Source organism: Thamnophis elegans, chromosome 8 (assembly GCF_009769535.1).
Source record: "Thamnophis elegans isolate rThaEle1 chromosome 8, rThaEle1.pri, whole genome shotgun sequence".
NCBI lineage: Eukaryota > Metazoa > Chordata > Lepidosauria > Squamata > Colubridae > Thamnophis > Thamnophis elegans.
In genome coordinates, this window is record NC_045548.1 from 1,265,976 (window position 1) to 1,290,444 (window position 24,469).

At 42.9% G+C, this 24,469-nt stretch overlaps 1 protein-coding gene across 4 annotated transcripts in view; it reads right to left on the reverse strand.

Annotated features, from left to right (window-relative positions):
• Nucleotides 1-24,469, reverse strand: part of DROSHA (drosha ribonuclease III) — a 116,309-nt gene that overhangs the window by 53,900 nt on the left and 37,940 nt on the right. For all 4 annotated transcript variants that reach the window (XM_032222610.1, XM_032222611.1, XM_032222609.1 and 1 more), the window contains 7 exons: nucleotides 22,563-22,687; nucleotides 20,664-20,763; nucleotides 16,287-16,394; nucleotides 9,955-10,062; nucleotides 7,254-7,392; nucleotides 6,738-6,798; nucleotides 3,110-3,169 (listed from right to left, as the gene is read on the reverse strand). In XM_032222610.1, the coding sequence (XP_032078501.1) occupies nucleotides 3,110-3,169; nucleotides 6,738-6,798; nucleotides 7,254-7,392; nucleotides 9,955-10,062; nucleotides 16,287-16,394; nucleotides 20,664-20,763; nucleotides 22,563-22,687 (701 nt within the window). The remainder of the gene's footprint in view (nucleotides 1-3,109; nucleotides 3,170-6,737; nucleotides 6,799-7,253; nucleotides 7,393-9,954; nucleotides 10,063-16,286; nucleotides 16,395-20,663; nucleotides 20,764-22,562; nucleotides 22,688-24,469) is intronic.

Sequence of the window (24,469 nt, forward strand, 5' to 3'; positions counted from 1 at the left end):
GAATAATTTTACAGATTCAAGCTTCATGCTCTTAAGAGTCGGTTCGGGGGATTTATGTCAGCCGTGGAAAGTCCAAAGTAAGCACTCTTAGCTTTAGACCAAAAAAAGAAGTCCTGATGAACTTGTATCACTTCCTAGTTTTCTGTACCTCTATGCTCTTGTGACACGATGACTGATATTTGCAGCCCAGGACTGGTAGCCTCAGAGTAACATTGTCGTGAAGCAGTGGGACTTTGGTGAGAGGAGAAATTCCCTTGCGGAGAGGAAAGGAGGACTTATGGAAAGAATTTAACTGGGAGTTTGCAGTGTGATGGGAAGATCTTTTGCAGATCTAAATTCCCTCGGGCCAGAGATGTTCTCTCTGTTTGCCTGTCTGATCTTCCTCTTCAGTAAATAGCTAGACTTTTGATTTCAGAAACGTTGTGGTGAGGATTCTGCTGAATGTGATTCACAGAAATGACATTAGAAGACCTTACATGTTCACCGTGCCAATTTTCAAGCCTCAAGGAAATAAATGAAAAAAAGTACCCTGTAATCCAAAATAGTACATGGCAATATGTCATGGCATTACCTAAATCAGCTGTCATTCATAATATATTATTTTCAGGATTATTTTTTTTAAAAAAATGTCTTTCTTCTTAATAGAAACAAGACAAAACTTCCAAACTACTCCTTCAACGTAATTGTTAAAAGGCATTGATAGTGGCAGGTTTTTTCCCCTCTCCTTTATCCGTAATGCTGCAATATTTTTAGAGCCCTCTTTAAATAAAACAACTACTTTTCCCAACGCAGCTGAGATCTGAAATTGGTTTTGAAAGCTGTTACCTCAGGTTTTTATTTTTATTTTATACTGCCTTCTCTCACAAATAACACTTATCAAGGAAATGGCTGCTGTTTTCACTAAGCTATGAAAAGTCCATTTTATGGGGATTTTTGGAAGGGGTCATTTTTCAGTACTTTTGAAAAACATACAAAGCCAAAACAAATGATGATCATCCATTAACTGGAAGGAACTTAGTGATTTTTTTTTTTTTTTTTTTAAACTGTGAATATATGTATGTGACTGCCTGCTCCTAAAAAGGCAGAATATGCCAAGCTTGCCTTTATGAGGTCAGGATTAATGAATAACAGACTTTGAAAGGGAAGAAACGTTTCGAGATTTACTTGGAAACTCACGCCACGTTTGAAATTAAAGGCAGAAAGATAAAGGAGTTCTGTGACAAGAAGATGCATCCCAAAAGATGTTATCTCCTTTATTTGCAGGCTAACAACCTAGAAGCATTTTGGTGCTAAACTAGCCACCGCTCAGAACAGTTATGAGGAATTCTAAATTACATTTAATGGGACAAAAACACGAGCCTTTCACTTTACTCTAGTACACTTTTGGGTCTGAATATGGTATTAAACTTCAGAAATATCTGTGGTCTTCTCTTATTCTCCTCTACAGTAACATCCAAAAATGTAACTCAGCAATTACTCTGAAACCAACGGATGGAAGAAATCAGCCAATAAAAAGGGATAAGGCGAAAGCCCAATGCTTGGAAAGCATCCCATCGGGATAATAAGTAGACTTCTTGAGTCTTCTAATGCTCTTCAGCTTTAGGCATTTCCAAAACAGACACTAATTTCCAATTGTGGGTTACTAGTTTAATGCATGAAGAAATGCATGAAGACCAGGAGATAATAAATGATCTTCATATTACCTGTGTTATTCCAGTCACTAAGGAAATAAGAGCAACAGACTCAGTTATAAGTTGGGCTTAGTATCATGTCTAAATGACAAATAACAGAATTGGAAGGGACCTTGGAGGTCTTCTAGTCTGATCCCTTGCTCAGGCAGGAAACCTTCTACCATTTCAGACAAATGGTTGTCCAATCTCTTCTTAAAACCTCCAGTGTTGGAGCACCCATAATATCTGGAGGCAAATCATTCCACTGATTAATTGTTCTAATTATCAGGAAATTTCTCCTTAGTTCAAGGTTGCTTCTCTCCTTGATTAGTTTCCACCCATTGCTTCTTGTTCTACCCTCAGGTGCCTTGGAGAATAGCTTGACTCCCTCTTCTTTGCGGCAACCCCTGAGATATTGGAAGACTGCTATCATGTCTCCCCTGGTCCTTCTCTTCATTAAACTAGACATACCCAGTTCCTGCAACTGTTCTTCCTATGTTTTAGTCTCCAGTCCCCTCATCCTCTTCCTTGCTCTTCTCTGCACTCTTTATAGAGTCTTATATCGTGGCAACAAAAATTGGATGGTCCAAGTTGGTCTTACCAAGACATTATAAAATGGTACTAACATGCTTGTACTTTAGGATCAGATCTTCCCTCTCTTTATAAAATAAAATTGGGTAAATTTTAAAATGAATCCAATTATTTCCATGATCATTTCTATTTCTATGATCAGTCAGGATATGTAAGGGAAGCCTACTTTTTAATTCAAGTATTTGCTGGACCATCCTAACAAAATCCCAACAGCTGGCAAGTATAGTATTTGCAACAGAACTTGTACAGAGACCTAGGTCAATTCAGAATGTAGGCCCAACTAGATTTGAAGGCACTTGGCTCATTAGACAAAAGTTGAGAGAAAATGCACTTGGTGCTTCAACTGCCTAACAGTTTCCTTTTCCCATCTCTAAGGGAAAATGAGCAATGCTCAAAATACGTAAGCTCAACTCAAAATATGCAAAAGTCATATGTACAATCAAATGCTTGGCACATCAGAAACAGTGCATTATTTTGAAAAAGACACAGATTTGGAAGTGGGTAAGTTTTCTTGTCAGCAACGAGGAAATCATCCAAAAATAATCACGGGACAGAGATGTATTTTATAGGTTTACAAATAGGGTTGGATCACATTTCCCCCTCTAATTTAGTTACTTTTATTCCAAGTCTCCCGCAAACAACATGTTTGTATGTTTTATTTCATTTGTATGCCGCCCTTTTCCCCCGAGGGAAAGGTATGATGGAAAGGTATGATGGAATTTGCTGCTGTACAGCATCTTTTGAAGGCTGCCTATCTGTTTTCAGGGACTAAATAGGGTTAAGAGATGAGAAAGGGACGATTTGTCGCAAGGCAGAATGAGGTGCTGGACCTGAACACAAACACTTACCTAGTTAAAAACTCAACCACAGCATCTCCCAAAAATTCCAAGCGTTCGTTGTGGTTAATCCTGCAAAGGAATGCAAAGACGATTAAGAGTGATTCTTGAACCACCGTTAATTGACGTCGCTGATGGAAAACAGCTACCCATCACTTCTTTGGGCAATAAGCAGAGGACGTTAGCCTCCCGCAGTTTTTCTTTCAGAATGCTGGATTCCCGATGCACAACAGTGAATATCTGGGCTTCTCCTCCCCCGTACAAAAGCCACAGGCGGCCTGGAAGGTAATAAGGCAGATTATAATTTTGTGTTGACTGATTAGTAAAAGAGAGGATAATGACGTGCAGAAGCCTGCTGAGAGGGACTTCTCCGTGTGCTGTTATGCCTGTCAATGATTTAAAAGAAATGCCTCCCCCCAGGCCATCTATGGGCTCTGCCAGGCGCACAAAAAATAAAAGCACCTCGCGGGGAGCGCGTTGTTTCAGCTATAATAGTGAGCCTGACCCTTCGTCTTCCCTGGCGTTTTTATTCTCTAGGTACAAGCAGGATTACAGCTTACGAGGGGACGACATGCTTCGCATGCAAAACATGACATATTCAATTCTTAGCATTTCTTTTCTACGGCCTGAAGCTTTGGAAATAGTTGCTGGGCCCTGTAGAAAATGCAGTATTGAAATAGATGGACACCAACGGCCTGTAAGGAAGGAAGCTTCCCCTACATTTCTACATGGGTGCTTGCACAGTTCTTAGAAGCGTCCTTGCTTTTTTGAGCAAGAAGGAAATAGTCCCACCTGCAGTCAAAGAGATCAATAGGCCTCTAATGATTATTGTGCAGGAAAGCCAAATCCTGAGAGCAGGACTGGGAGACACCCCTCCCCGCCCAAAAGAAAAAGATTGCCACTGGTGATCAGAAATTCAATTATGGCAATCAGGAAAAAAATATGGTCTATGATTCATAGCAATGACATATTTTTAAACTTCTGATGTGGCTAGATAGCTAACAAGGCTATCACTTGCAAATTAGAATTACCCGTATTTTTCAGCGTATAAGACACACTGGAGTATAAGACGCACCCAGGTTTTGAAGAGGCACATTTTTTAAAAAAGTAGGTAGGTAGATAGAGGGATGGAGAGGGAGAGAAAGAGAGAGAAATACAGTAGGTAGGTAAGTAGGTAGGGAGAGAGTAGCTAGGTAGGTAGATAAAGGGAGAGAGAGAGAGAGAGAGAGAGAAATAGAAAGAGAGAAATACAGTAGGTAGGGAGGGAGAGAGAGAGAGTAGGTAGGTTGGTAGGTAGAGGAATAGAGAGAAAAATAGAAAGAGAGTCTCAATGCACTGCTATTTGGATTAAATGTATGGTAGTTTTCAATGCAACTAAGAAATAGATTTTTTTAAAAAAATCTGAGGTAGGATTTCAAAAGATTGCACAGTTCCTTGTCCTGCCCCATGATTAGCAACAACAATATCAATAATTTGCAGACCGTATGTAAGAATTCAGCCTTAAATATCACAGTTTAAGCCCTACATTAAGATTTGGATGGCACACCTATTTATGGTATGCATCTCACTTGTATACTGCACACACCAGACCCCTTTCTCTCTCTCTTCCCCCCCGCCCTCCCCACGCAGAAAGATTAAAAGTAATTAAGTACAGATTGAATTCAATTAAGAATGAAGGGAGGGAGCAAAGATTTGATTTAAATATACTGCAATTTTCTGTGAAGAAAAAGGAGAATAAACAGCATCAAAATCATTCCACAGTGGTATATATATATGACATTGCTGTAATTACATAGTGTTGTCAGATGTAGCCTAAGAATGATACACAATCTATAAAATTGAGCTCTCCACACAAACTGAAAGGCAGGGTTCCCATTAAATTCTGAATTGCAAACATTTCTGGAAAACGATCCTATGCTATATGGATATTGGTCTGCAGAAGTATTTGGGCTATAATACTTCATGAGAAATCTATTCTACTTTATGAAGTTTGAGCAGATGAAGAAAACTAATGACATTTAAAGAAAGTAAAAAGGGATCTGGAGAAAAATATCTTTATCAGAATATTGGAGGCAATAGGTAATAAGGAAATAATACCATCTGAAATTGCAATGTACTTTGCTATCTTAAATATTTAGAATAAAAAGCAAACTCCATATAACTTTGAAATTGTCACTGCCTGAGATAGAAATTTCCCATGGAATATATCAGCACTGGAATATACTCTAGCCCCCATTTCTCCACGTAAGTCTTAAGAAGCGAAGCTCCAGGAGCATCATTTTACAACAGGGCCACCCGGCTATGCTGACTGATGACATGGCCACCTCACAGTTTGACCATGAACATGGAATTCCTTTGAAGTCCATCTTAAAAGCACAATTGGCTAAAAGCAGTGTTCAGTATTGACTGGTGCTTGTCACTATTTTATTTTATTCATTCATTCATTCATTCATTCATTCATTCATTATGCCCCTCACCTCCCCTATACGCTTACAAGTTATAAAATACTATAAGTAAAAGGTATTTAAACATTTAAACGCTAAAACTGCACGGATTGTGATTTCAAAACTATACTGAAACCAGAACCAAGAGATGGTTGCGATGGGGATGACATCTTCTTACCCCATCAGCCACTTCCAGCAGTGAACGCCCCCAAAATGGTGGGAGTATTATGTTCACGTTATACCTATGTGGTTCTGCCCCATATTGGCTACCAACAGATTTCTAGTTGCAATTCAAAGGGATAATTTTGACTGATAAAGCCGTATGTGGCTTGGCACATTCAGGACTGCATACTTCAACTAGAGTTCATTCTTTCTCCTTACTCTCGCCGGCTGTAAATGTCGATTGCCCTGCCTGGGTAGACCTCTCAGAGCAGAATTTCTCAGCAGTTGAGAACATAGGATTACTTATTAAATGATGGTTGGGCTTTAGGACTAGGGCCATTAGCCAGAAAGTTTGATGTACTTTGAATATTTGAAACAGTAAAAAAATATTAGAATTGACAATTAAAATATTGAAGTGGTGGATATCGTGTTTCCCGGAAAATAAGACGGGGTCTTATTTTCTTTTGAAACCCCCCCCCCCCCAAATAAGCTCTTGGCCTTATTTTCGGGGAGGCCTTATTATTTTTGAGGTGCAGGAAGAGGAGAGCGTGGTCACCCCATGGCTGCTGCTGTGTTGCAATATTTTCAGGGAAGGGCTTATTTTTGGGAGAGGGCTTATTTTACGGCAGGCACTCAAAAGCCTCAAAAGGGCTTATTATCCAGGGATGTTTTATTTTCAGGGAAACAGGGTAGTTTCTTCCTTTTAGGATCAACTAACAATAGTAAAGGCAACAGGCAGTCAAGAAATAAACCACAAACTAGCTCTTGGTAGATTTTACTTGAATCTGACTCCTGAATTGAGAATCCTAGTTTGAAGGGAACCAGCTGTCCTTCTGCACTTGCGAACTTGTATCTTCTCCAGCATTTTACACCACGTGCTTTCTCATTGTAAATGCATCATTTAATTCAACTGAAATTCTGAAGTCTTGTTCACATCAAAGAGTTAATGCAGGCATTACGTAATGTGAATATCACTGCCACACACTTGTAATGCATAAGAAGCCCAGTGGCGGGAAAAATATTTATACACATACCTGGAAGGAGTTGGATCATCTTGGCCAAGACGTGACATAATATTGATCAAAGTGTTTATACCTGTAAAATACAAAATCACATCTAAAAATGTATTCATATATTCAATATACAGTGGTATCTCACTACTCATTGTTAATTGGTTCTGGGAGGTATAATTAGTACCAAAAATGATGAGTATCAAACATTTTTTTCCTATAAGGAATAATGTAGTGAGTCACAAAGCCGCCAACAGCGACATGTTCTAGCTAGCTTGTGTGTTGAGTACGAAACAAATGATGAGTACCAGGACAAAATTTTCATGTCAACATGCGTTGAGTACCAAATTCAATAAGTTTCAAAGCAGTTGAGTACCACGGCAGTCTGATAATTACAAGGAGGATATTTATGAAGAAACAATAAATGTTCTGCTTTTACAACCTGCTTTTAAAAAAAGGCTGAAATGAAGAACTCTTGGAAGCAACTTCAATGCTCACATCAAAGGACAAAATGGCAATAGGAAAGACAATCACACTGACCTTTCTTCCTCATATGCATATGGTGAACTTTCCTATCCCCATATTTGGGTTGCCGAATCCCACAATTTGACAAGGAATTTCTGGCATGGTCTGGATTCATTCCAAAGTTCAAGTGATGGCTTGGGTGAGTCATGGCAAGCTAAAATGCAGAATCCCAAAATCAAAGGGAAACACAACGAACAAATGTTCATTCAACTTCAAATGCTCAGTGAAACCCCAGAGAAATTTCACTAGGTTCAATGTCAGGAGTGAGTCATTCATGGTTTCCCAAATGTTGGAAGTGTTTTATCTAGCTGGGTGAAAGAAATTCTTACCCACCCCTCCCTGACAAAAGAAAGCTAGTGATATATAGCACATGTCTCTCTTCCTATCTAACAAATCCTCATTATTTAATATGATAATATTACAGGAACATATACTATAACATTAAATGTACAATTATAATGCAATATAATTCTGCTGTGAAAATCTAACTGTTGAATCTAACTCTAGTTTTTGTTTTTGTTTTTCTTGTTTTTTTTTCTCGTAAATGTGTTTTTATTTTTTTTTCCCCATTTCCATACATCACATATATACTGTGCATAACCGGGGCCATATAACATTAAACAATAAACACAGCCATTCCTCTTGTCAACAATACCCCCCAAAATAGAAACCCAATGTACCTCTTCGACCCTCCATACACCCTTTCTTTCGCCCCCCCTCCAACTTTCCATCTTCCCTCCAACATTCCCCTCTACCCTACTTCCCCTCCCCCTCTACCACTCCTTCTAGTTTTTGGTTTTTGTAAAGAGTTCAAGTATGAGAGCATCTGTGAAATGCTATGCATGACAATTCAGAAAAAAGCCCTTACTGTGCCCAGTAAGTTTAATTTCAGATATACCTGAGCTGACTTTTAGGTATTCAGCCTAAGAGCTTCCTATATTTTATGTCACACTGTGTTTCATCATCACCAGGATATTTATGTACTTCTTTGTTCATTTTGCAATATTTGTAAACCACTGTGATCAATTAGGTCCGCAGACGGTGAACCACAAAGTAGAATTAAACAGAATGAAATAATAATGAGGGGATCATTAAGATAACAAACCCTTTGCAGACCTATTATCAATACTGATCGAAAGCACAATGGAAGCGCTTGTTTTAATTGCCTTGGGAAATGGAAGGAGAGGGCCAGGCGTGTTTCTGGGGAAAGTGCAATACGTTCCAAAGCAGGGAGGTTTTCTTCAGAGAAGACCTATCATCTAACCCCTCATCTTTCCTGCTTGGTGGGAAGACCTTCAGTAGGTTTACTCAGAGTTGCTTAACACAGTCACATTCTGGAAGGTGTTGTGTCAGATGATACATCATACACAGCTTTTAGGGGATAACCACCACTTAGGATTTGCCCCTGAAACCTACTAGCTGCTAGCCAATCCTGTGGCCTTAGAGGAGGTTATTCTGTCCCCTAAGAGTGCAGCTGTCGCATCCTGAACAAGTTGCAGCATCTGAGTTCTCTCCAAAAAGTGTGCCTTGCACCAGCCCAGCTATTAGGCATGAGTATCCTGATCTATGTAGGGTCATAACTAGAACAGTTGTGAACAGTTAAAGAGGGCCATGAGTGCCAGCTGGAGTTTATGCCACCTTCAAGAAGATGTCTTAAATTGCAAACCGATTCTGTCGGGAGGATTGTAATCCCGAGTAATAACCCAGACCGGAATTAGCAATAGCAATAGCAGTTAGACTTATATACCGCTTCATAGGGTTTTCAGGCCTCTCTAAGCGGTTTACAGAGTCAGCATATTGCCCCCCAACAACAATCCGGGTCCTCATTAATGGACTGCCCATATATTCATGACCAAATGTACTGTAGATGTGAAATTATACATGGAAAACTATCTCTGACTCCTTTTGAAGTTTCCCCGGAGGCTTCTGTTTCTATCCGTGTCCAAATCTTGTTTTCCGTCTTTCTCTTCCTCATCCGTGTTTGTTTCTACTCACTGCTTACTCCCAAGGTCAGCAACATTTTCAGAATGTGATCACCTCCAAAGCCAATAAAATAAGCAAGATCTTGCAATCTTATCAGGGAATGACAAGTTATATGAAATCTTGACTTCTTTCGATAACATTGCTGAGATCCTTTGCAATCCCACAGCCTTTCATTGTTTCTAATATGAAAAAATATTTACAATTTTAAACTTTACCGTATCATGTTGCTGTCCTTTATTCTACATTCCTACTCCATTTTTTTTCTATCTAATCAGCCACGGTTTAATGCTCAGGGCCCAGTTGGATCCGCTGTGTTCTGACTCTGTCTCCAACTATCTCACTTAGTTCCTTTCTCCAGGTTAAACTCTTAGAATCTAGGCCAGTGTTTCTCAACCTTGGCAACTTGAAGATGTCCGGACTTCAACTCCCAGAATTCCCCAGCCAGCGAATGCTGGCTGGGGAATTCTGGGAGTTGAAGTCCAGGACATCTTCAAGTTGCCAAGGTTGAGAAACACTGATCTAGGCTTTATTATCTACAGCAATCTCCCTGAAGGAATTGGATTCTGGAGAAGGACGGGGGAATCCTGGAACTGAAGGCTACACATCTGGAGAGCAAATGGATTTAAACGCCAATAGGAAGATACCAATACATTTCTTTCCTGTTCCCTTCATTTTATCCCACCTTAGTACAATAGTCCTATTGTGAAGTACACAGTTGTCAACATGAGCTCACCTGTAGTAAGCACCGGTCTTTGAAAGTGTAGCCTATTAGTCTGTCCAAATGCATCAGGCACTGATGGTAACGGATGTGGTGCGTTAGGACAGGAAGCATCATGGCGTGCTGGAGAAAGAATCATCACAATTCACGCTAGGAAATCCTTGAATGCAAGATCCTTTAAAACTGTTTTTAGCCCCTACTTTACATTCATAACATACATTGCAGCTGTTATAAGCACTTCCATAATTTTTACAAAGGCTTTGAAAGAGAGCAGTACATTATACCCACGCTGCGTAAGGGATATGTGTGTGATAAAGCAGGGAGAACCAAGTCTTTTTACATTCTCTAGTAAATCAGTGGGTACAGATCAGTCTAAGGTGTAGGGGTTCATTGCTTACTTCCTTATCTGCTTAAATTAAATTCAAAATGTAACAATTAATTCTCAGAGCTGTCCAATAAAATGTTATTTCTAATTCACACACACACACACCATTTACAGAAGATAAAAATGATGAAGTATAGAATTTATCTAAATCATACAATATATCCATGATTTAATTGGGGTAACAGATACTTGAATGGGACTCTGGAGCTTCTGTATATTGATCTAGGGCAGAGGTGTCCAACTCGCGGGTCGTGGGTGGGATGCGTCACGCGTTGGCAATACTTACACCTGGTTTAGCAAAGAGGAAAAAAGTTGTGCTACGCCGTGTGATGACATCATGACGATGTGAGTTTGACACCCCTGATCTAAGGGCTCAGATTATGGAAACCAGAACGGATAGGCACACAAGTTGAGAAAGTGGGAAAACAGACTGTTAAACTAAATGTTTTTATACATATATAGATACTCAAGTCATAGCAAATAATATTGGGGATAATTAACAGACAGAGGGTTTCTAAATCAAGGGAAGCAGTATATTAATGAGACAACCTCCCCCCCCCCTATTGAATACTGTGTCGAATTCTTGGCACTCTGCTTTTAGAAGTATTCAGACAAACTGGAATATAAAAATGCCACAATGAATTGATTAGGAGGCCTGGAAAGTCTTGTGAGAAGAGATAAAAGGAACTGAGAAGGTAATTTTTTGAGGAGCGGGGAAAGAAGTGATAGCAGTTTTCAGAAGATGTCAAACAGAAGATGGTCAAGACCTTCATCATTCAACGCCAAGTTGGAGTTTGGGTAACACTAGGGGTTACTTATTTACAAGGAGCAATCCATTGTAGAGCAGAGAGGATCTCTTCCGGGCCTCTCAATGGAGGTTCTCAAGACAGAGAACTAGCAAGGTGGGAAGAGAAGAGCTTTTGCGATGCGGCTTATGTGTCTAAACCAGTGTTTCTCAACCTCGGCAACTTGAAGATGTCCGGACTTCAACTCCCAGAATTCCCCAGCCAGCGAATGCTGGCTGGGGAATTCTGAGAGTTGAAGTCCGGACATCTTCAAGTTGCCGAGGTTGAGAAACACTGGTCTAAACCCCAAAATTCTTCACTTGCCTTGTTGTGCTATCTGTCGATGGGCCAGTGAAAATGCAAGGCAGCATGTTATTTACCGAAAGCCTATTTGTGAAAACTCTGCAGCCCTCATGCCCAGGGACTGTGCCCCAATTAGCAGCATGTTGAACACAGGGACGTTTCAAATGTATTAAATTGAAACTCTAATCCTGAACCAATCTATTCCACTGGGCAAGAAAGAAAAATACTACACCAATAACTTTCAACTACTCTGTAATGTTCACAGTCTCACTACACATTTAATTGCATCCAATCGCTTTTTAATTTGACAGGAAGCAGCATAGATATCAACGATACACATAGACAATAGATACACATACAATAGATGCAGACACGCACGCACACACAAACACATACCCGGTTTCCCCGAAAATAAGACCTCCCTGGATAAGAAGCCCAATCGGGCTTTCGAATAGAGGCGCTAAAACAAGCCCTCCCAAAAAATAAGCCCTCACTGAAAATATGTAAACACATGCGCAGCTGGTCCCCGCCATTTCCTCTGGTTGCTTGCCACGCAAACAACACAACAGGGGTGGGTTTCTCGCCCCGTTCCAACCGGTTCGGTTGGAACGGGGCCGGCGGCGTCCTCATGCACGCGCGCAGCACACGCATGCGTACTAGTGCCTGTGCGATGCTCCAGCTGCTCCTGGAGGATCGCGCAGGCGCTGTATGCGTCCTGCGCATGCGTGGAAGCGCAGAACTCGTCAAAACCGGGTAAGGAGCGCGGGCGGGTGGGTGGGCCAGTCGCCGTTCCCGGAAGTTACTTACTTCCGGGTTCGCCAACCAACCGGTTCGCAGGGACCGCCGCGAACCGGTTGAAACCCACCCCTGCAACGCGAGGTGAGGAGGTGAGGCTGGAGGGGAGAAAGGGAGGGGAGAATATGCCCCATGCACCCACAGCTAACAGCTGCTCCCGCAACCCTAGCCATCGCGCTCCTTCCGTCACGCTAATGGCCGCCGCAAAAAGAGCGGCAGGCCCAGCGACATGCAAAATAGCAGCAGCCGTGAGGTGGCCACACTCGCCACCTCCTGCACCTCAAAAATAATAAGACCTCCCCCAAAATAAGGCCAAGCACTTATTTCGGGGGGGGAGGTGTCAAAAGAAAATAAGACTGTCTTATTTTCTGGAAAACATGGTACATGTAAAGATACACTGTCTACTTTGACAATTTATGGGTATATTGTATCTAGTTTTCTCTCAAAAACCATGGATTCTGCAATAGAGCAGATCCGCTGCCATTTGATACACTGCTGTCCTTCACAATGAAAACAACAAGAACATTTCAGTGGATAAACTGCAAAGGATTCCAAGGCCATGAACAACGTAAGTGCTAAAAGAAAGAAAGATGCCGTTGGACATGGATTTCGCATTAGAACATTTACTCCTCAAAGACAAAAGCTGCATATGAAAAGAAAAACATCGGGGGATGGGGAGGGATAATATCAATTATCCAACTGATACCAACTCCACTTTGTACATCTCAGTTTCAAGGCAACCAAGAATAATATAAAAACAAAAAGACAGTTAAGCAAGATTGAGAATCCTTGTTGAAAATTCCACTTGTGAAGTTATACCATATTTTTCAGAGTATAAGACACACCGGAGTATAAGACGCACCCAGATTTTGAAGAGGTAAAATAAAATAAAATAAAGGGTTTTGCCCTCCCCAGCTCCCAGGAGCACCCTGCAGGCATCCCAAACCATCTCTACACTCCGTTTTTTGTGAAAAATGGGGCATACAGAGAGTTGAGGAGGCCTGCAAAGTGCTCCTGGGGAGAGCAAAAATGCAACGCGTGGGGCTTGATCTTCTTAAAGAGTAAGGCTTTTATCTATCTCAAATCCACTTTTCTCTACCTCTCCCATGGCAGGGCAGGACTAAACAGCTCTCTCCGCGCTTTATTGTTTTTCCCCTTCCCTCGGACTGGAGGTGACGGTGAGCCGCTCGGCCCACGGAGCAGCAGTCGGCTCTCTTCTTCTCTTCCGCTAGGAGGGAAAGACATGCGGGGGCTGCTGAATGGCGGCTGCTGTGCTTGGCTGGGAATGGCCCATTCAATGAGAAGGGGTGGGGATAGATTCCATTTGGATTAAATATTCCTCATGGCGGCAAAAGGGAAGCAGAAAGGAAACAAGGCTGCTCATCTCTCTCTCTCTTTCTCTCACACACACACACACAAACACACACCAAATCTGCCCGGATCAGTCAGCAAAGAGATATGGTAGCTGGGCTGAATAGCAGCAGTAGCAGCAACAAGCACTGCCTGACAGATCGTGAGAGATTGGGGTGGAGCAAGGGAAGAGGACCAATCTCCTCTGCACAAAGACTTTCCTCAGGACCCTCGATCTCCACTTTCTCCCTGGAAAAAGCTATTGGCATCGTTGGGATTTTGGCTTGTGAAAGAAAGCGCGGGATGGAAAGGAAACTTCGGAATGCGGCAACTGTCAGGATCCAGGAATACGGCACTCTTGTGTTCCGAAGTTCCCTTTTCATCCCGCGCTTCTTCCATTAGCCAAAATCCTGATGATGCAAATAGTTATTTTCCGGGGAGAAAGTGGAAATGGAGGGTCCTGAGGAAAGTCTTTGTGCAGAGGAGATTGGTCCTCTTCCCTTGTTCCACCTCCCCCCCCCCAGTCTCTCCAGATCTGTCATGCAGTCCTTATTGCTATTGCGCCCAACTACTGTATCTCTTTGCTGCATGACAGATCATGTGTGTGTGTGTGTGTGTGTGTGTGTGTTTGTGTGTCGGATCTGTCATGCACCTTTAAAGCCCTACATGGCCTAGGACCCGGATACCTACGAGACTGTCTCCTGCCGCATACCTCCCTAAGACCGATAAGATCGCACAGGATGGGCCTTCTCCGGGTGCCTTCAGCTGGACAATGCCGGCTGGCGACGCCTCGGAGTAGGGCCTTCTCTGTTGCTGCTCCGGCCCTATGGAATGAGCTACCCCCAGTGATCTGGACCCTACCCACTCTCATGGCCTTCCGTAAAGCTATTGAAACCTGGCTTTTCTGGCAGGCCTGGGGCTGTTGACCTCTTGATTGAGTCCCCCTTTGATTGGGTGCATGTTGTGTTTTTTTTCTTCTTAATCTTGTTGTATCGTATTGTTTTAATCCTTTTTAATATTTTTTTTTAATATTTTTCATTTTCATTTTCCATTCAGGTGGCGCAGTGGTTAAATGCAGCACTGCAGGCTACTGCTAGATCAGCAGTTCAGCGGTTCAAATCTCACCGGCTCAGGGTTGACTCAGCCTTCCATCCTTCCGAGGTGGGTAAAATGAGGACCCAGATTGTTGGGGGCAATATGCTGACTCTCTGTAAACCGCTTAGAGAGGGCTGAAAGCCCTATGAAGCGGTATATAAGTCTACTGCTATTTCTGTAAGCCGCCCGGAGTCCTCCGGGATTGGGCGGCCTATAAATTCAATAAATGAAATGAAATGAATGCCGCAAAGAGATATGGTAGCTGGGTCCAGTAGCAATAAGCAGATCTGGAGAGATTGGGGAGCTGGGGGGGGGGGGAGGACGGGGGGGGGGAGTGGAGAGGAACAATCTCTCTATGAAGGCTTTTATCAGAACGCTAGATTGGGAAGTTAAAAACTTGGAATGGGATACAATCAAGCTTGATTCAAAGGCTTTGGTTCCTGAAATCGCTGCGCTGCCACCCCAAAATGCTATTACCGCAATCTCTGCCGCCTGGAACCGCCCGAGAAGGGGCAGGTAAAGTGGGTGCTGCAGAGATCGCGGTACCAGCGTTTTGGGTGGCAACTCAGTGATCTCAGGAACCAAAGCCTTTGAATCAAGCTTGATTGTACCTCATTCCAGGTTTTTAATTTCGCAATCTAGCATTCTGATAAGAGTCTCCCTAGAGAGATTGTTCCCCTTCCCTTCCTCCCCTCACCCTCCCCCAATCTCTCTGAACCAAAGCCCTTGAATCAAGCTGAATTGCACCCCATTTCAAGTTTTTAACTTCCCAATCTAGCGTTCTGAGAAATCTACCATCTCTGAGGCACCTTTTGTTTGCAGGAGGAGGAGGAGGAGGAGGGCGGCTTAAAGCAGCGCCTCCTTAAACCAAAGCCTTTGAGTAACTGAGCTCTCCCGGGAACTGAGCCGAGCGGGAGCCCCGAAAGCGAAACGTCTCTCCTTTCCAGCCATCACAATCTCTGCAGCGCCCGCTTCACCTGCCCCTTTTCCAGACGAACCAGGCGGCTGCATTCAGAGTATAAGACATACCCAGATTTTCACCCTCTTTTTTGGAGTAAAAAGGTGCGTCTTATACTCCCAAAAATACGGTACATTATTCCTTTCCACTGCCTGTTGTGGACTGGTCCAGAAATACCAGAAGTATATGTGGCCTTATATCTGCACTTTTCTGAAGTCTGATTGCTTATGTGACAACAAAATGGCCACAACTCAATAGCAATAGCAATAGCAGTTAGACTTATATACCGCTTCATAGGGCTTTCAGCCCTCTCTAAGCAGTTTACAGAGTCAGAGTATCGCCCCCACAGTCTGGGTCCTCATTTTACCCACCTCGGAAGGATGGAAGGCTGAGTCAACCTTGAGCCGGTGAGATTTGAACCACTGAACTGCAGATAGCAGTCAGCTGAGGTGGCCTGCAGTACTGCACTCTAACCACTGCGCCACCTCAGCTCAATGATTCATGAGCAACCATATAGATGTTCTTTAGGACTATTCTGAAAGGATTAGTAGATTTGTTGAATTTTGAGAGCTTGGGAGCCATGCTGCTCCTTATTTGTATTCCACAGGTTTGAAAGAGCCTTAGTTAAAACTGACTTTCACCCTCCCCTAGGAAGGCAAAAGGAACTTCAACTCACCTGACAGACATCAGAACGAATTCCCGTCTTCCAGAATCCTTGGCTGCTCAGCTCAACAGTGACTTCCCGCCGCATGGTATTCTTCTGCCTGATTTTTTGCAGGGCTTCCTTTAGAGAAAGAAAAAGAGAACGGTGTTTTGCTAAAGGAATCAATGTCCCCTTGAATTTATGGAAAACCTGAGTCTTGATCATTCATTCATTTCATTCATTCATTTATTGGTTTTGTATGCTGCCCACTCCCGAAGGACTCCGGGCGGCTTACAATAAAACAGGGAAAGGGGATAAATAAGACAATACAAGACAATACAACAATTTAAAATACGACAACATTCACAGATGAAGTGGGGCTGGATACTTCAACAGCCCCCAGTCTTCCGGAACTTAATAGCTTTACGGAAGGCCGGGAGCGTAATAAGGGTCCGGATTTCAACGGGAGCTCGTTCCAGAGGGCCGGAGATGCAACAGAGAAGGCTCTCCCCCGGGGGGTCGCCAGCCGGCATTGGCTGGCAGATGGAATCCGGAGGAGGCCTAGTCTGTGCAATCTTATAGGTCTCTGGGAGGTGAATGGCAGGAGGCGGTCTCTCAGGTACCCAGGTCCGATGCCATGAAGGGCTTTAAAAGTAACGACCAGCACCTTGAAGCGTGTCCGGAGCCCAATGGGTAGCCAGTGCAGCTTGTGGAGGATAGGTGTAACGTGGGTGTACCTAGGTGCACCCACAATCGCTCGTGTGGCTGTATTCTGGACTAACTGAAGTCTTTGAACACTCTTCAAGGGCAGCCCCATGTAGAGCGCGTTACAGTAATGATGAGGAAACATCCTTCATCCTTTCTTTGGAATCCCACAATGGAATTATCAGTGAAATCAAAAAAATATACCTTGGTCTACTGGCAGCATAGGACAACCCCAGGCTAACACATCTTAGGACAAAGAATAAATTGTGGGTTTATTGCTGCCACAATCTGGCATACAAATATGCAGAACGAGGGAGGGCTGGTGGAAACCCTTGAAATTAGGAGTGGATGCATCCAGTGGTGGTATTCAGCCAGTTCAGACCGGTTCAGGTGATCTGCAGGTGCACTATGCTGTCCTATTTAGCCACATTTTCTAAGCCATCCGCATATGTGCAAGCTGCGCGCATGAGAAAGCGCATGTGGGGAAGACACGCACACGTCCGATCACATTTTCGGTGCACGCCGAACCGGTGGTAAACTTATGTGAAACACATCTCTGGATGCCTCCAAATGGTGCACTGTCTTACAGGAAAAAATAAACAGGCTGTGATGGAGGAAAAGATCCATCACAAAATATTTCCTATATTATGTGTGCCTTGAAAAAATCATCTGCTGCCTCAGCCCGTTTGCCTCACAACCTCCATCCCCGTCAGTTCTCCAGCTCCCAGTAAGGCAGTTAAGAAGGAAAGAAAGAAGCATCTGTTCTAATGTATTTGGGGATATACTGAATTTTAGAAGGGAAACAATTCAGCTGCTGGTTTTCTTGCAAGCCCACCTCCTTCCTCTCCATAAATCTTGCTAAAGAGATTCTTTGAGAATTGTGCTCGGAAAAGAATTACTTTTCGTTTAGGCAGATGCTAAAGAACCCCACGGAGGGCAGGATTCCCACCACAGAACTTCCTATTGTAGAGGGTTATAAAGAGGTTCCTGCAAGCACAAACCCACATCTGCAAATCACAGGCACCACAATGAAGAATAATGAGGACAAGCAAGTGTTTAGCTGTCTCTTTATCTTGCTGAAATCTTTCTATGGTAGGCTTCTGTTAAAGCGACTGCCTTAAGACCCCTGAGTGCATCCATGGAGGAAGCAAAAAATATATATATGAAGCAGAGACATTTTCAGGAAGCAACTATTCAACGGCTCAGGTGATAAAAATCTAGAAACAGAGATTTACACCACAGGTTGATAAATGCCAAAGTAGCTCTCCTTCTCTCTTTCTGCTTTGCAGTGAAATGTAATCATCCACAAACCCTTTCTGCTATACTTTTAACAATAACATGTCCATTACTCCCTAGAAAGAAATTTCTCTTTTTTAATAAAAAAAACCCCTTTTTCTTCCATTTGTTCCACGCTGCAGCAATGAAAGACCTCTGTAAAGTTGAAAATAGTCTACAGTATTAAAAAAGAAAAAAGTTATTTTCTGTCAAAGCCATGGGGCAGGTTTATTAGTAGGGCATGGACCTTCCCCCCTTAAGAGAGGAAGCCAAAAGCTGAGACTCTAAAGCTTGTAATAACACCCTGAAGGCCAACACAACTGGAATGTGACACTTGTTTGCGCCAGGCTGCTAAAAACATTAATTGGAAAAAGTGCCATTGCACAGAGTTCTTTTTTTTCCTGAGCAAATCAGGTTTACACTATATGATTAAAACAAAAATAAAGTGTGAACAGGTTCCCTATTTCTCCAGTACAAAACTACTTAGCAGTACAGTAATGTCAGTTTTTTTTTAAAAAAAAGAGAAAAAATGTGTTGCTTTTTTTAAAAAAACAAACATTTTCTATCTCCTTCCTTTCCCTTTTGCTCTCCCCATCTTAAATCCATGAAGTTGCCATGTTATTATTTTCTAAACACGCTTTTAGTGTAGAATTTTCTGTTTGTGTGGGTTGAGATGCCAGAATTAGAAGATTAGATCTGGCTGCCTTAGAATGCTGTCTCTCAGTCTTGACCAAGTCCGTAAATACATCCTTCTTAATTGGAGATACGTTTTGAGAGTCGTTAGCGATAGAGGAGAGCATTCTGGTTTTAAAAGGAAATGTTTGAATGTTTGAATGTTTATTTTATTTATATGCTGCCCTTTTCCCCCGAAGGGGACTCAGGGCGGCTCACAACTCAAACCAGGGAAGGGGGATACAAACAAAAATTAAAACAACACAAAACAATGCATAATTTAAAACACACAACAGTCATACCATTCGAGACGGGGGCAACAGTTTTTTAGCCCCAGACTAATATATGACATATAATAGGATTCTGTTACTACAAGGAAACCCAAGGTTGGATGTTATGACAGCTACTACATTGCCTAAAGCAACTCCTTTCCTCGTTCAGAAGATGTAAATACTATGGAAGGGAATTTTAATGTCCCTGGGCTCTAGGATATTTCACACAGGCATATCACAAGCACTGACTACGGCAACAAGTCTTGTGATTTGCTTAAGGGATTCAGCTACCAGCAGTCTTTGAACAAAGCAGTTCCTTCTTTGCTCAAATGCAACCCCCCCTTTTTTTACAGATAGAACTCATGAGCTTAATTGTGATTTACTTCATTTTTTTATTTTATTTTATTTATTTATTTAGTTTGTCACTCATGTACAAGATGACAGGAGTAAGAATAAACATGAATAAGAACACAGGAAATGGGTACAAATAAATGGGGACAGTGGGACAGGAAGGTTAGGCCTGCTGGTGCACTTGTGAACGCCCCTACTGATCTCGAAGGAATGGGGTGAGGTCAACAGTAGACAGTTCAAGGTTGAAGCTGTGGGGGGGTTTGAGGATGTAACAACGGAGTCAGGTAGAGCATTCCAGGCATTAGCAATAGCAATAGGAGTTAGACTTTCAGCCCTCTCTAGGCGGTTTACAGAGTCAGCATATTGCCCCCAACAACAATCCGGGACCTCATTTTACCCACCTCGGAAGGATGGAAGACTGAGTCAACCCTGAGCCGGTGAGATTTGAACCGCCGAACTGCAGAACTAGCAGTCAGCTGAAGTAGCCTGCAGTGCTGCATTTAACCACTGCGCCACCTCAGCTCATTGACCACTCGGTTGCTGAAATCGTGTTTTCTGCAATCGAGTTCAAAGCGGTTTACACCTTGAGTTTGTATCTATTGTGTGCCCGTGTATTATTGAGGTTGAAGCTGAAGAAGTCATTGACAGGTAGGACGTTGTAGCAGATAATTTTGTGTACTAAGCTTAGGCAGAGTAGGCAGAGTAGTTCTAGGTTGTCCAAGCCCAATATTTCGAGCCTGGTGGCACAAGGTATTCTGCTACGAGTAGAGGAGTGGGGTAGACTTCTCGTAAAATACCTCTGGACTCGCTCAATGGTGTTAAGGTCCGATATACAGTGCGGATTCCAGACAGACAAGCTGTATTCGAGAATTGGTACTGAATTGAGCAATCAAAGACTGAAACTAAAGGTGCTTCCCATCTCTTCGCATCTTCAACCAAAATACAGAATACTGTACCTTCCAGCTGTAAAATTCTTCTAGCTCAGACTCACCGCAAACGAATAATAGAATAACATAAATTAAAACACTCGGATGCCTACAGCCCTGGAATAAGAATAAACTAGGATTCAGGACCGACTTGGGTTGAAGGGAAACTTCCAAACCAACAATTGCCAGGAGATGAAATCACAACATACCTCTCTCTGAACTAATTTCTGTTTATCTGCTTGTTTCACTTTGGGGCTGTTAGCCAGCAAGTGGCGTAATTTCACATAACTTTTCCAGAGTTTTTGGTACCTGGAAGAGATGAGAAAGAACCAGGGTTACAATTTGTGTGTTTAGCTTAGTGACCGGTCCAGAATTAATTTATATACCGGAATTATCTTCATAACCACACAAACTAATGCAGGTTGTCCTCGACTTACAACAATTTAGTAATTGCTCAAATTTACAGCGGCCCTGAATAAAGTGACTTGTGAGCATTTTTCACAGTTCCAACCTTCCCAGCATCCCACGATCCACCTGATCAAAATTCAGATGCTTGGCAACTGGTTCACATTTATGACGGCTGCAGCGTCCCGGGGGTCCTGTGATTCCCTTTTGTGACCTTCTGACAAGGAAAGTCAACGGGGAAGCCAGATTCACTTAACCACCATGTTACGAACAACCTACTTAACAACGGTAGCGATTCACTTAACAACTGTGACGAGAAAGGTCAGGAAATGAGGGAAAATTCACTTAACGCCTATTATCGCTTAGCAACAGAAATTTGTAGTCGTAAGTCGAGAACAACCTGTATATTTCCAGTATCCTCTATTGTGGATGGTTTTTCATCTCCTGCAGCTCAGAGATGGCACCAGAAGACACCTAGCTTGGGCCACTGCTAATGGAAGTGAATCTTTCCAATAGGGGGAAAAGGTACCACAAATAAATAAATATTCAGGGAAAAAGGATGATTGCATGATAAAGTTCATTCAATAGCAATAGCAATAGCAGTTAGACTTATATACCGCTTCATAGGCCTTTCAGCCCTCTCTAAGCGGTTTACAGAGTCAGCATATCGCCCCCAACAACAATCCAGGTCCTCATTTCACCCACCTCGGAAGGATGGAAGGCTGAGTCAACCCTGAGCCGGTGAGATTTGAACAGCCGAACTGCAGTCAGCTGAAATAGCCTGTAGTGCTGCACCCTAACCACTGCGCCACCTCGGCTCTTATTCCAGTTCATTCCATCAAATCCTGACCACAACCACCTGGAAGGTCTAATGGAGACAACGGCCCTTTGGCCACTCTCAACAGATGGAAAAGGAGGGAAGCATTTTAGCCTGAGAAGAATATTGGATGTTTCACTACTTTATACATATTGCTTTTTGGAAAAAAATATTACCGTGTTTCTCCAAAAAAGAAGGGCGGCTCTTCTTTTGACACGCCCCACCCAATGGCTACACCTTCTTCTGATTATTGACTCACCTTGCGACGGGGGCACCGACAGCCCTGCCCAGCAGGAGCTCCTGCTCCTGGCACCACGTCTGCGGAAGGCCAGCAGGTGGCGCAGTGGTTAGGGTGCAGCACTGCAGGCCACTTCAGCTGACTGTTATCTGCAGTTCGGCGGTTCTAATCTCACTGGCTCAAGGTTGACTCAGCCTTCCATCCTTCCGAGGTGGGTGAAATGAGGACCCAGACTGTGGGGGCAATATGCTGACTCTGTAAACCGCTTAGAGAGGGCTGAAAGCCCTATGAAGTGGTATATAAGTCTAACTGCTATTGCTAAGGCGAAACAGAGGCCGTTGCCTGTGAGTGGCAGCAAGCAGCCGCAGAAGAAACGGCTGTAGAAGAATGCGAGGCAGATGTCGGGATGTATGAGGCCTGGTAAGTAGGGCAGCTCCATCCCGCCCCCCCCATCCCCACCCTAGCTTGTGCCTCACCTCACTCCCTGCACCCCGGGGTGGGCGGGATCTTAATCAGGGCTAATTTTGTGGGTGGGGCTTAATTGGATGGCATGCACTCAGAAATGTTCTTTTCATGGCGGGTCGTCTTTTTGGAGAAACACGGTACGTTACTGATTAGTTCCATGTAACAAATAAGGGGGCAACTCACTGTGGGTCTCCAGCATAACTGAGTTGAGCTGGTCGTATTCCAAAATGGACGATGATGGGAAAAGTAATCACATCAGGGTTGAATTGTTCACGATCCAGCTGATCGATGCGAACAGAACTGGGCTTCTGCAGGAACAGAAAAGCAAAAGGAAAAAAAAGAGAAAAGGAATAAATTTTCCGCCGATAATTATACTTCCATCAATGTTTATTTGAACTAGGATAGTGGCACAGTAGTTAAGAGTGCAGTATGGCAGGCAAATTCTGCCTGCTGCCAGGAGTTCAATTCAGACCAGCCCACGGTTGAGTCAGCCTTCCATCCTTCCGAGGCTGGTAAGAGACCCAGATTGTTGGGGACAATATGCTGACATTGTAAACCACTCAGAGAAGCTGTAAAGCACTATGAAGCGGTATATAAGTCTAAGGGATATTGCTGTAGAGTTTTGGGTACATGTAACATCTTCGGTCACATACTTCCCAACGGCCACTAAGATCACACAGGGAGGGCTTTCTCCAGGTGCCGTCAGCCAGACAATGTCGGGTGGCGGCTCCCCGGGGGAGGGCCTTCTCTGTAGCCGCTCCGACCCTATGGAACGAACTACCCCCAGAGATCCGGATTCTTTCCACTCTCACGGCCTTCCGAAAGGCTATCAAAACCTGGCTATTCCGGCAGGCCTGGGGCTGTTGACCTCATGACTGAGGTCCAGTCCCGATTAGACTGGGTGCATGATGTGGTTTTTCTTTTAATCTGTTTCCTTCGTTTTTTAACTCTTTACTTTTTAAAATTTATTTTTCTGTAAGCTGCCCGGAGTCCTTCGGGATTGGGCGGCCTATAAATTTATTAAATCAAATGAAATAACTTGCTAAAGATACAAACAAACCTAATACATTGAAGATTTATATGCGCTTTCATGCACTATATCAGTGATGGCGAACCTTTTCGGCACCGAGTGTGGATCAGCCCGGAAGAGGAATGGGCAATGCCATAGGTCTCCCATCCTGGCACTACATCTACTAACACTATTCTGAAAGTAGCTAGCGGCTCTACTTGAAAATTAGCAGTCTGAAACTAGCAGGATCTCTCCCAACTTTAATTGGATTTTCTTTCCTGGGCAAACAAATCATCCTATTCACATGCCCAAATATTACTATGTGATCAAAAAGTGTGACATATCCGTTCTGTTACTCGTTTAATGCTCACACACAGAAAAGGATTGTCTAACCAAAGAGGCTTCTTAGGCAATGGAAAATTTTGAGCTGCCTAAATGAGTTCAGCCTGAACATAAGACAGACGTGGAGAAGGATAACAAGGTGCTCACCTCATTTCAGCCTACTGCTGGATTTAAAACACAACATGGCTGAGATTATTTTTAGGTTGTTTAAGTCACAGTTATTTATTGATTATAGTAATTTATGGGAGGACTAAAATTAGAATTATCACCCTTCTGTTTCTCCCAAAGGTTTTCACAAAATTCACCATTCTGTTTTTATAGCGTAAAGTTACGCCCAGGAATTAATATGTGAGGAGCTCATAGTGGCTGAAAGGACTAATACAAATGTAGGCTACTGATGGAATCAATGAAAAAGTATGATAAAAGTTTAATTAACTTGCAGGAGCCCCTGTCATTCTAAACTTTAGAGTTAAAACATCACCACAGAGAAGGACGGATACTTAGCCCTGAAGGAGACTCAAAATTCATTTTTATTTAAATAATGCAATGCTCTTCCCAATAAACTTACAAGGTTATGCTCTGTGAGATATTCCCCCTCTCGCTATTCTAGTCTTCACATGAACAAAGAGCAAGAAAACCCACGCAAATCTTCCTCTTCTATTTGTTCCTGGCAGAAATTAGAATAATTGCTATTGCCACTACAGGGACTTGGCAGAAGAGAAAAATATGCACACCCCAA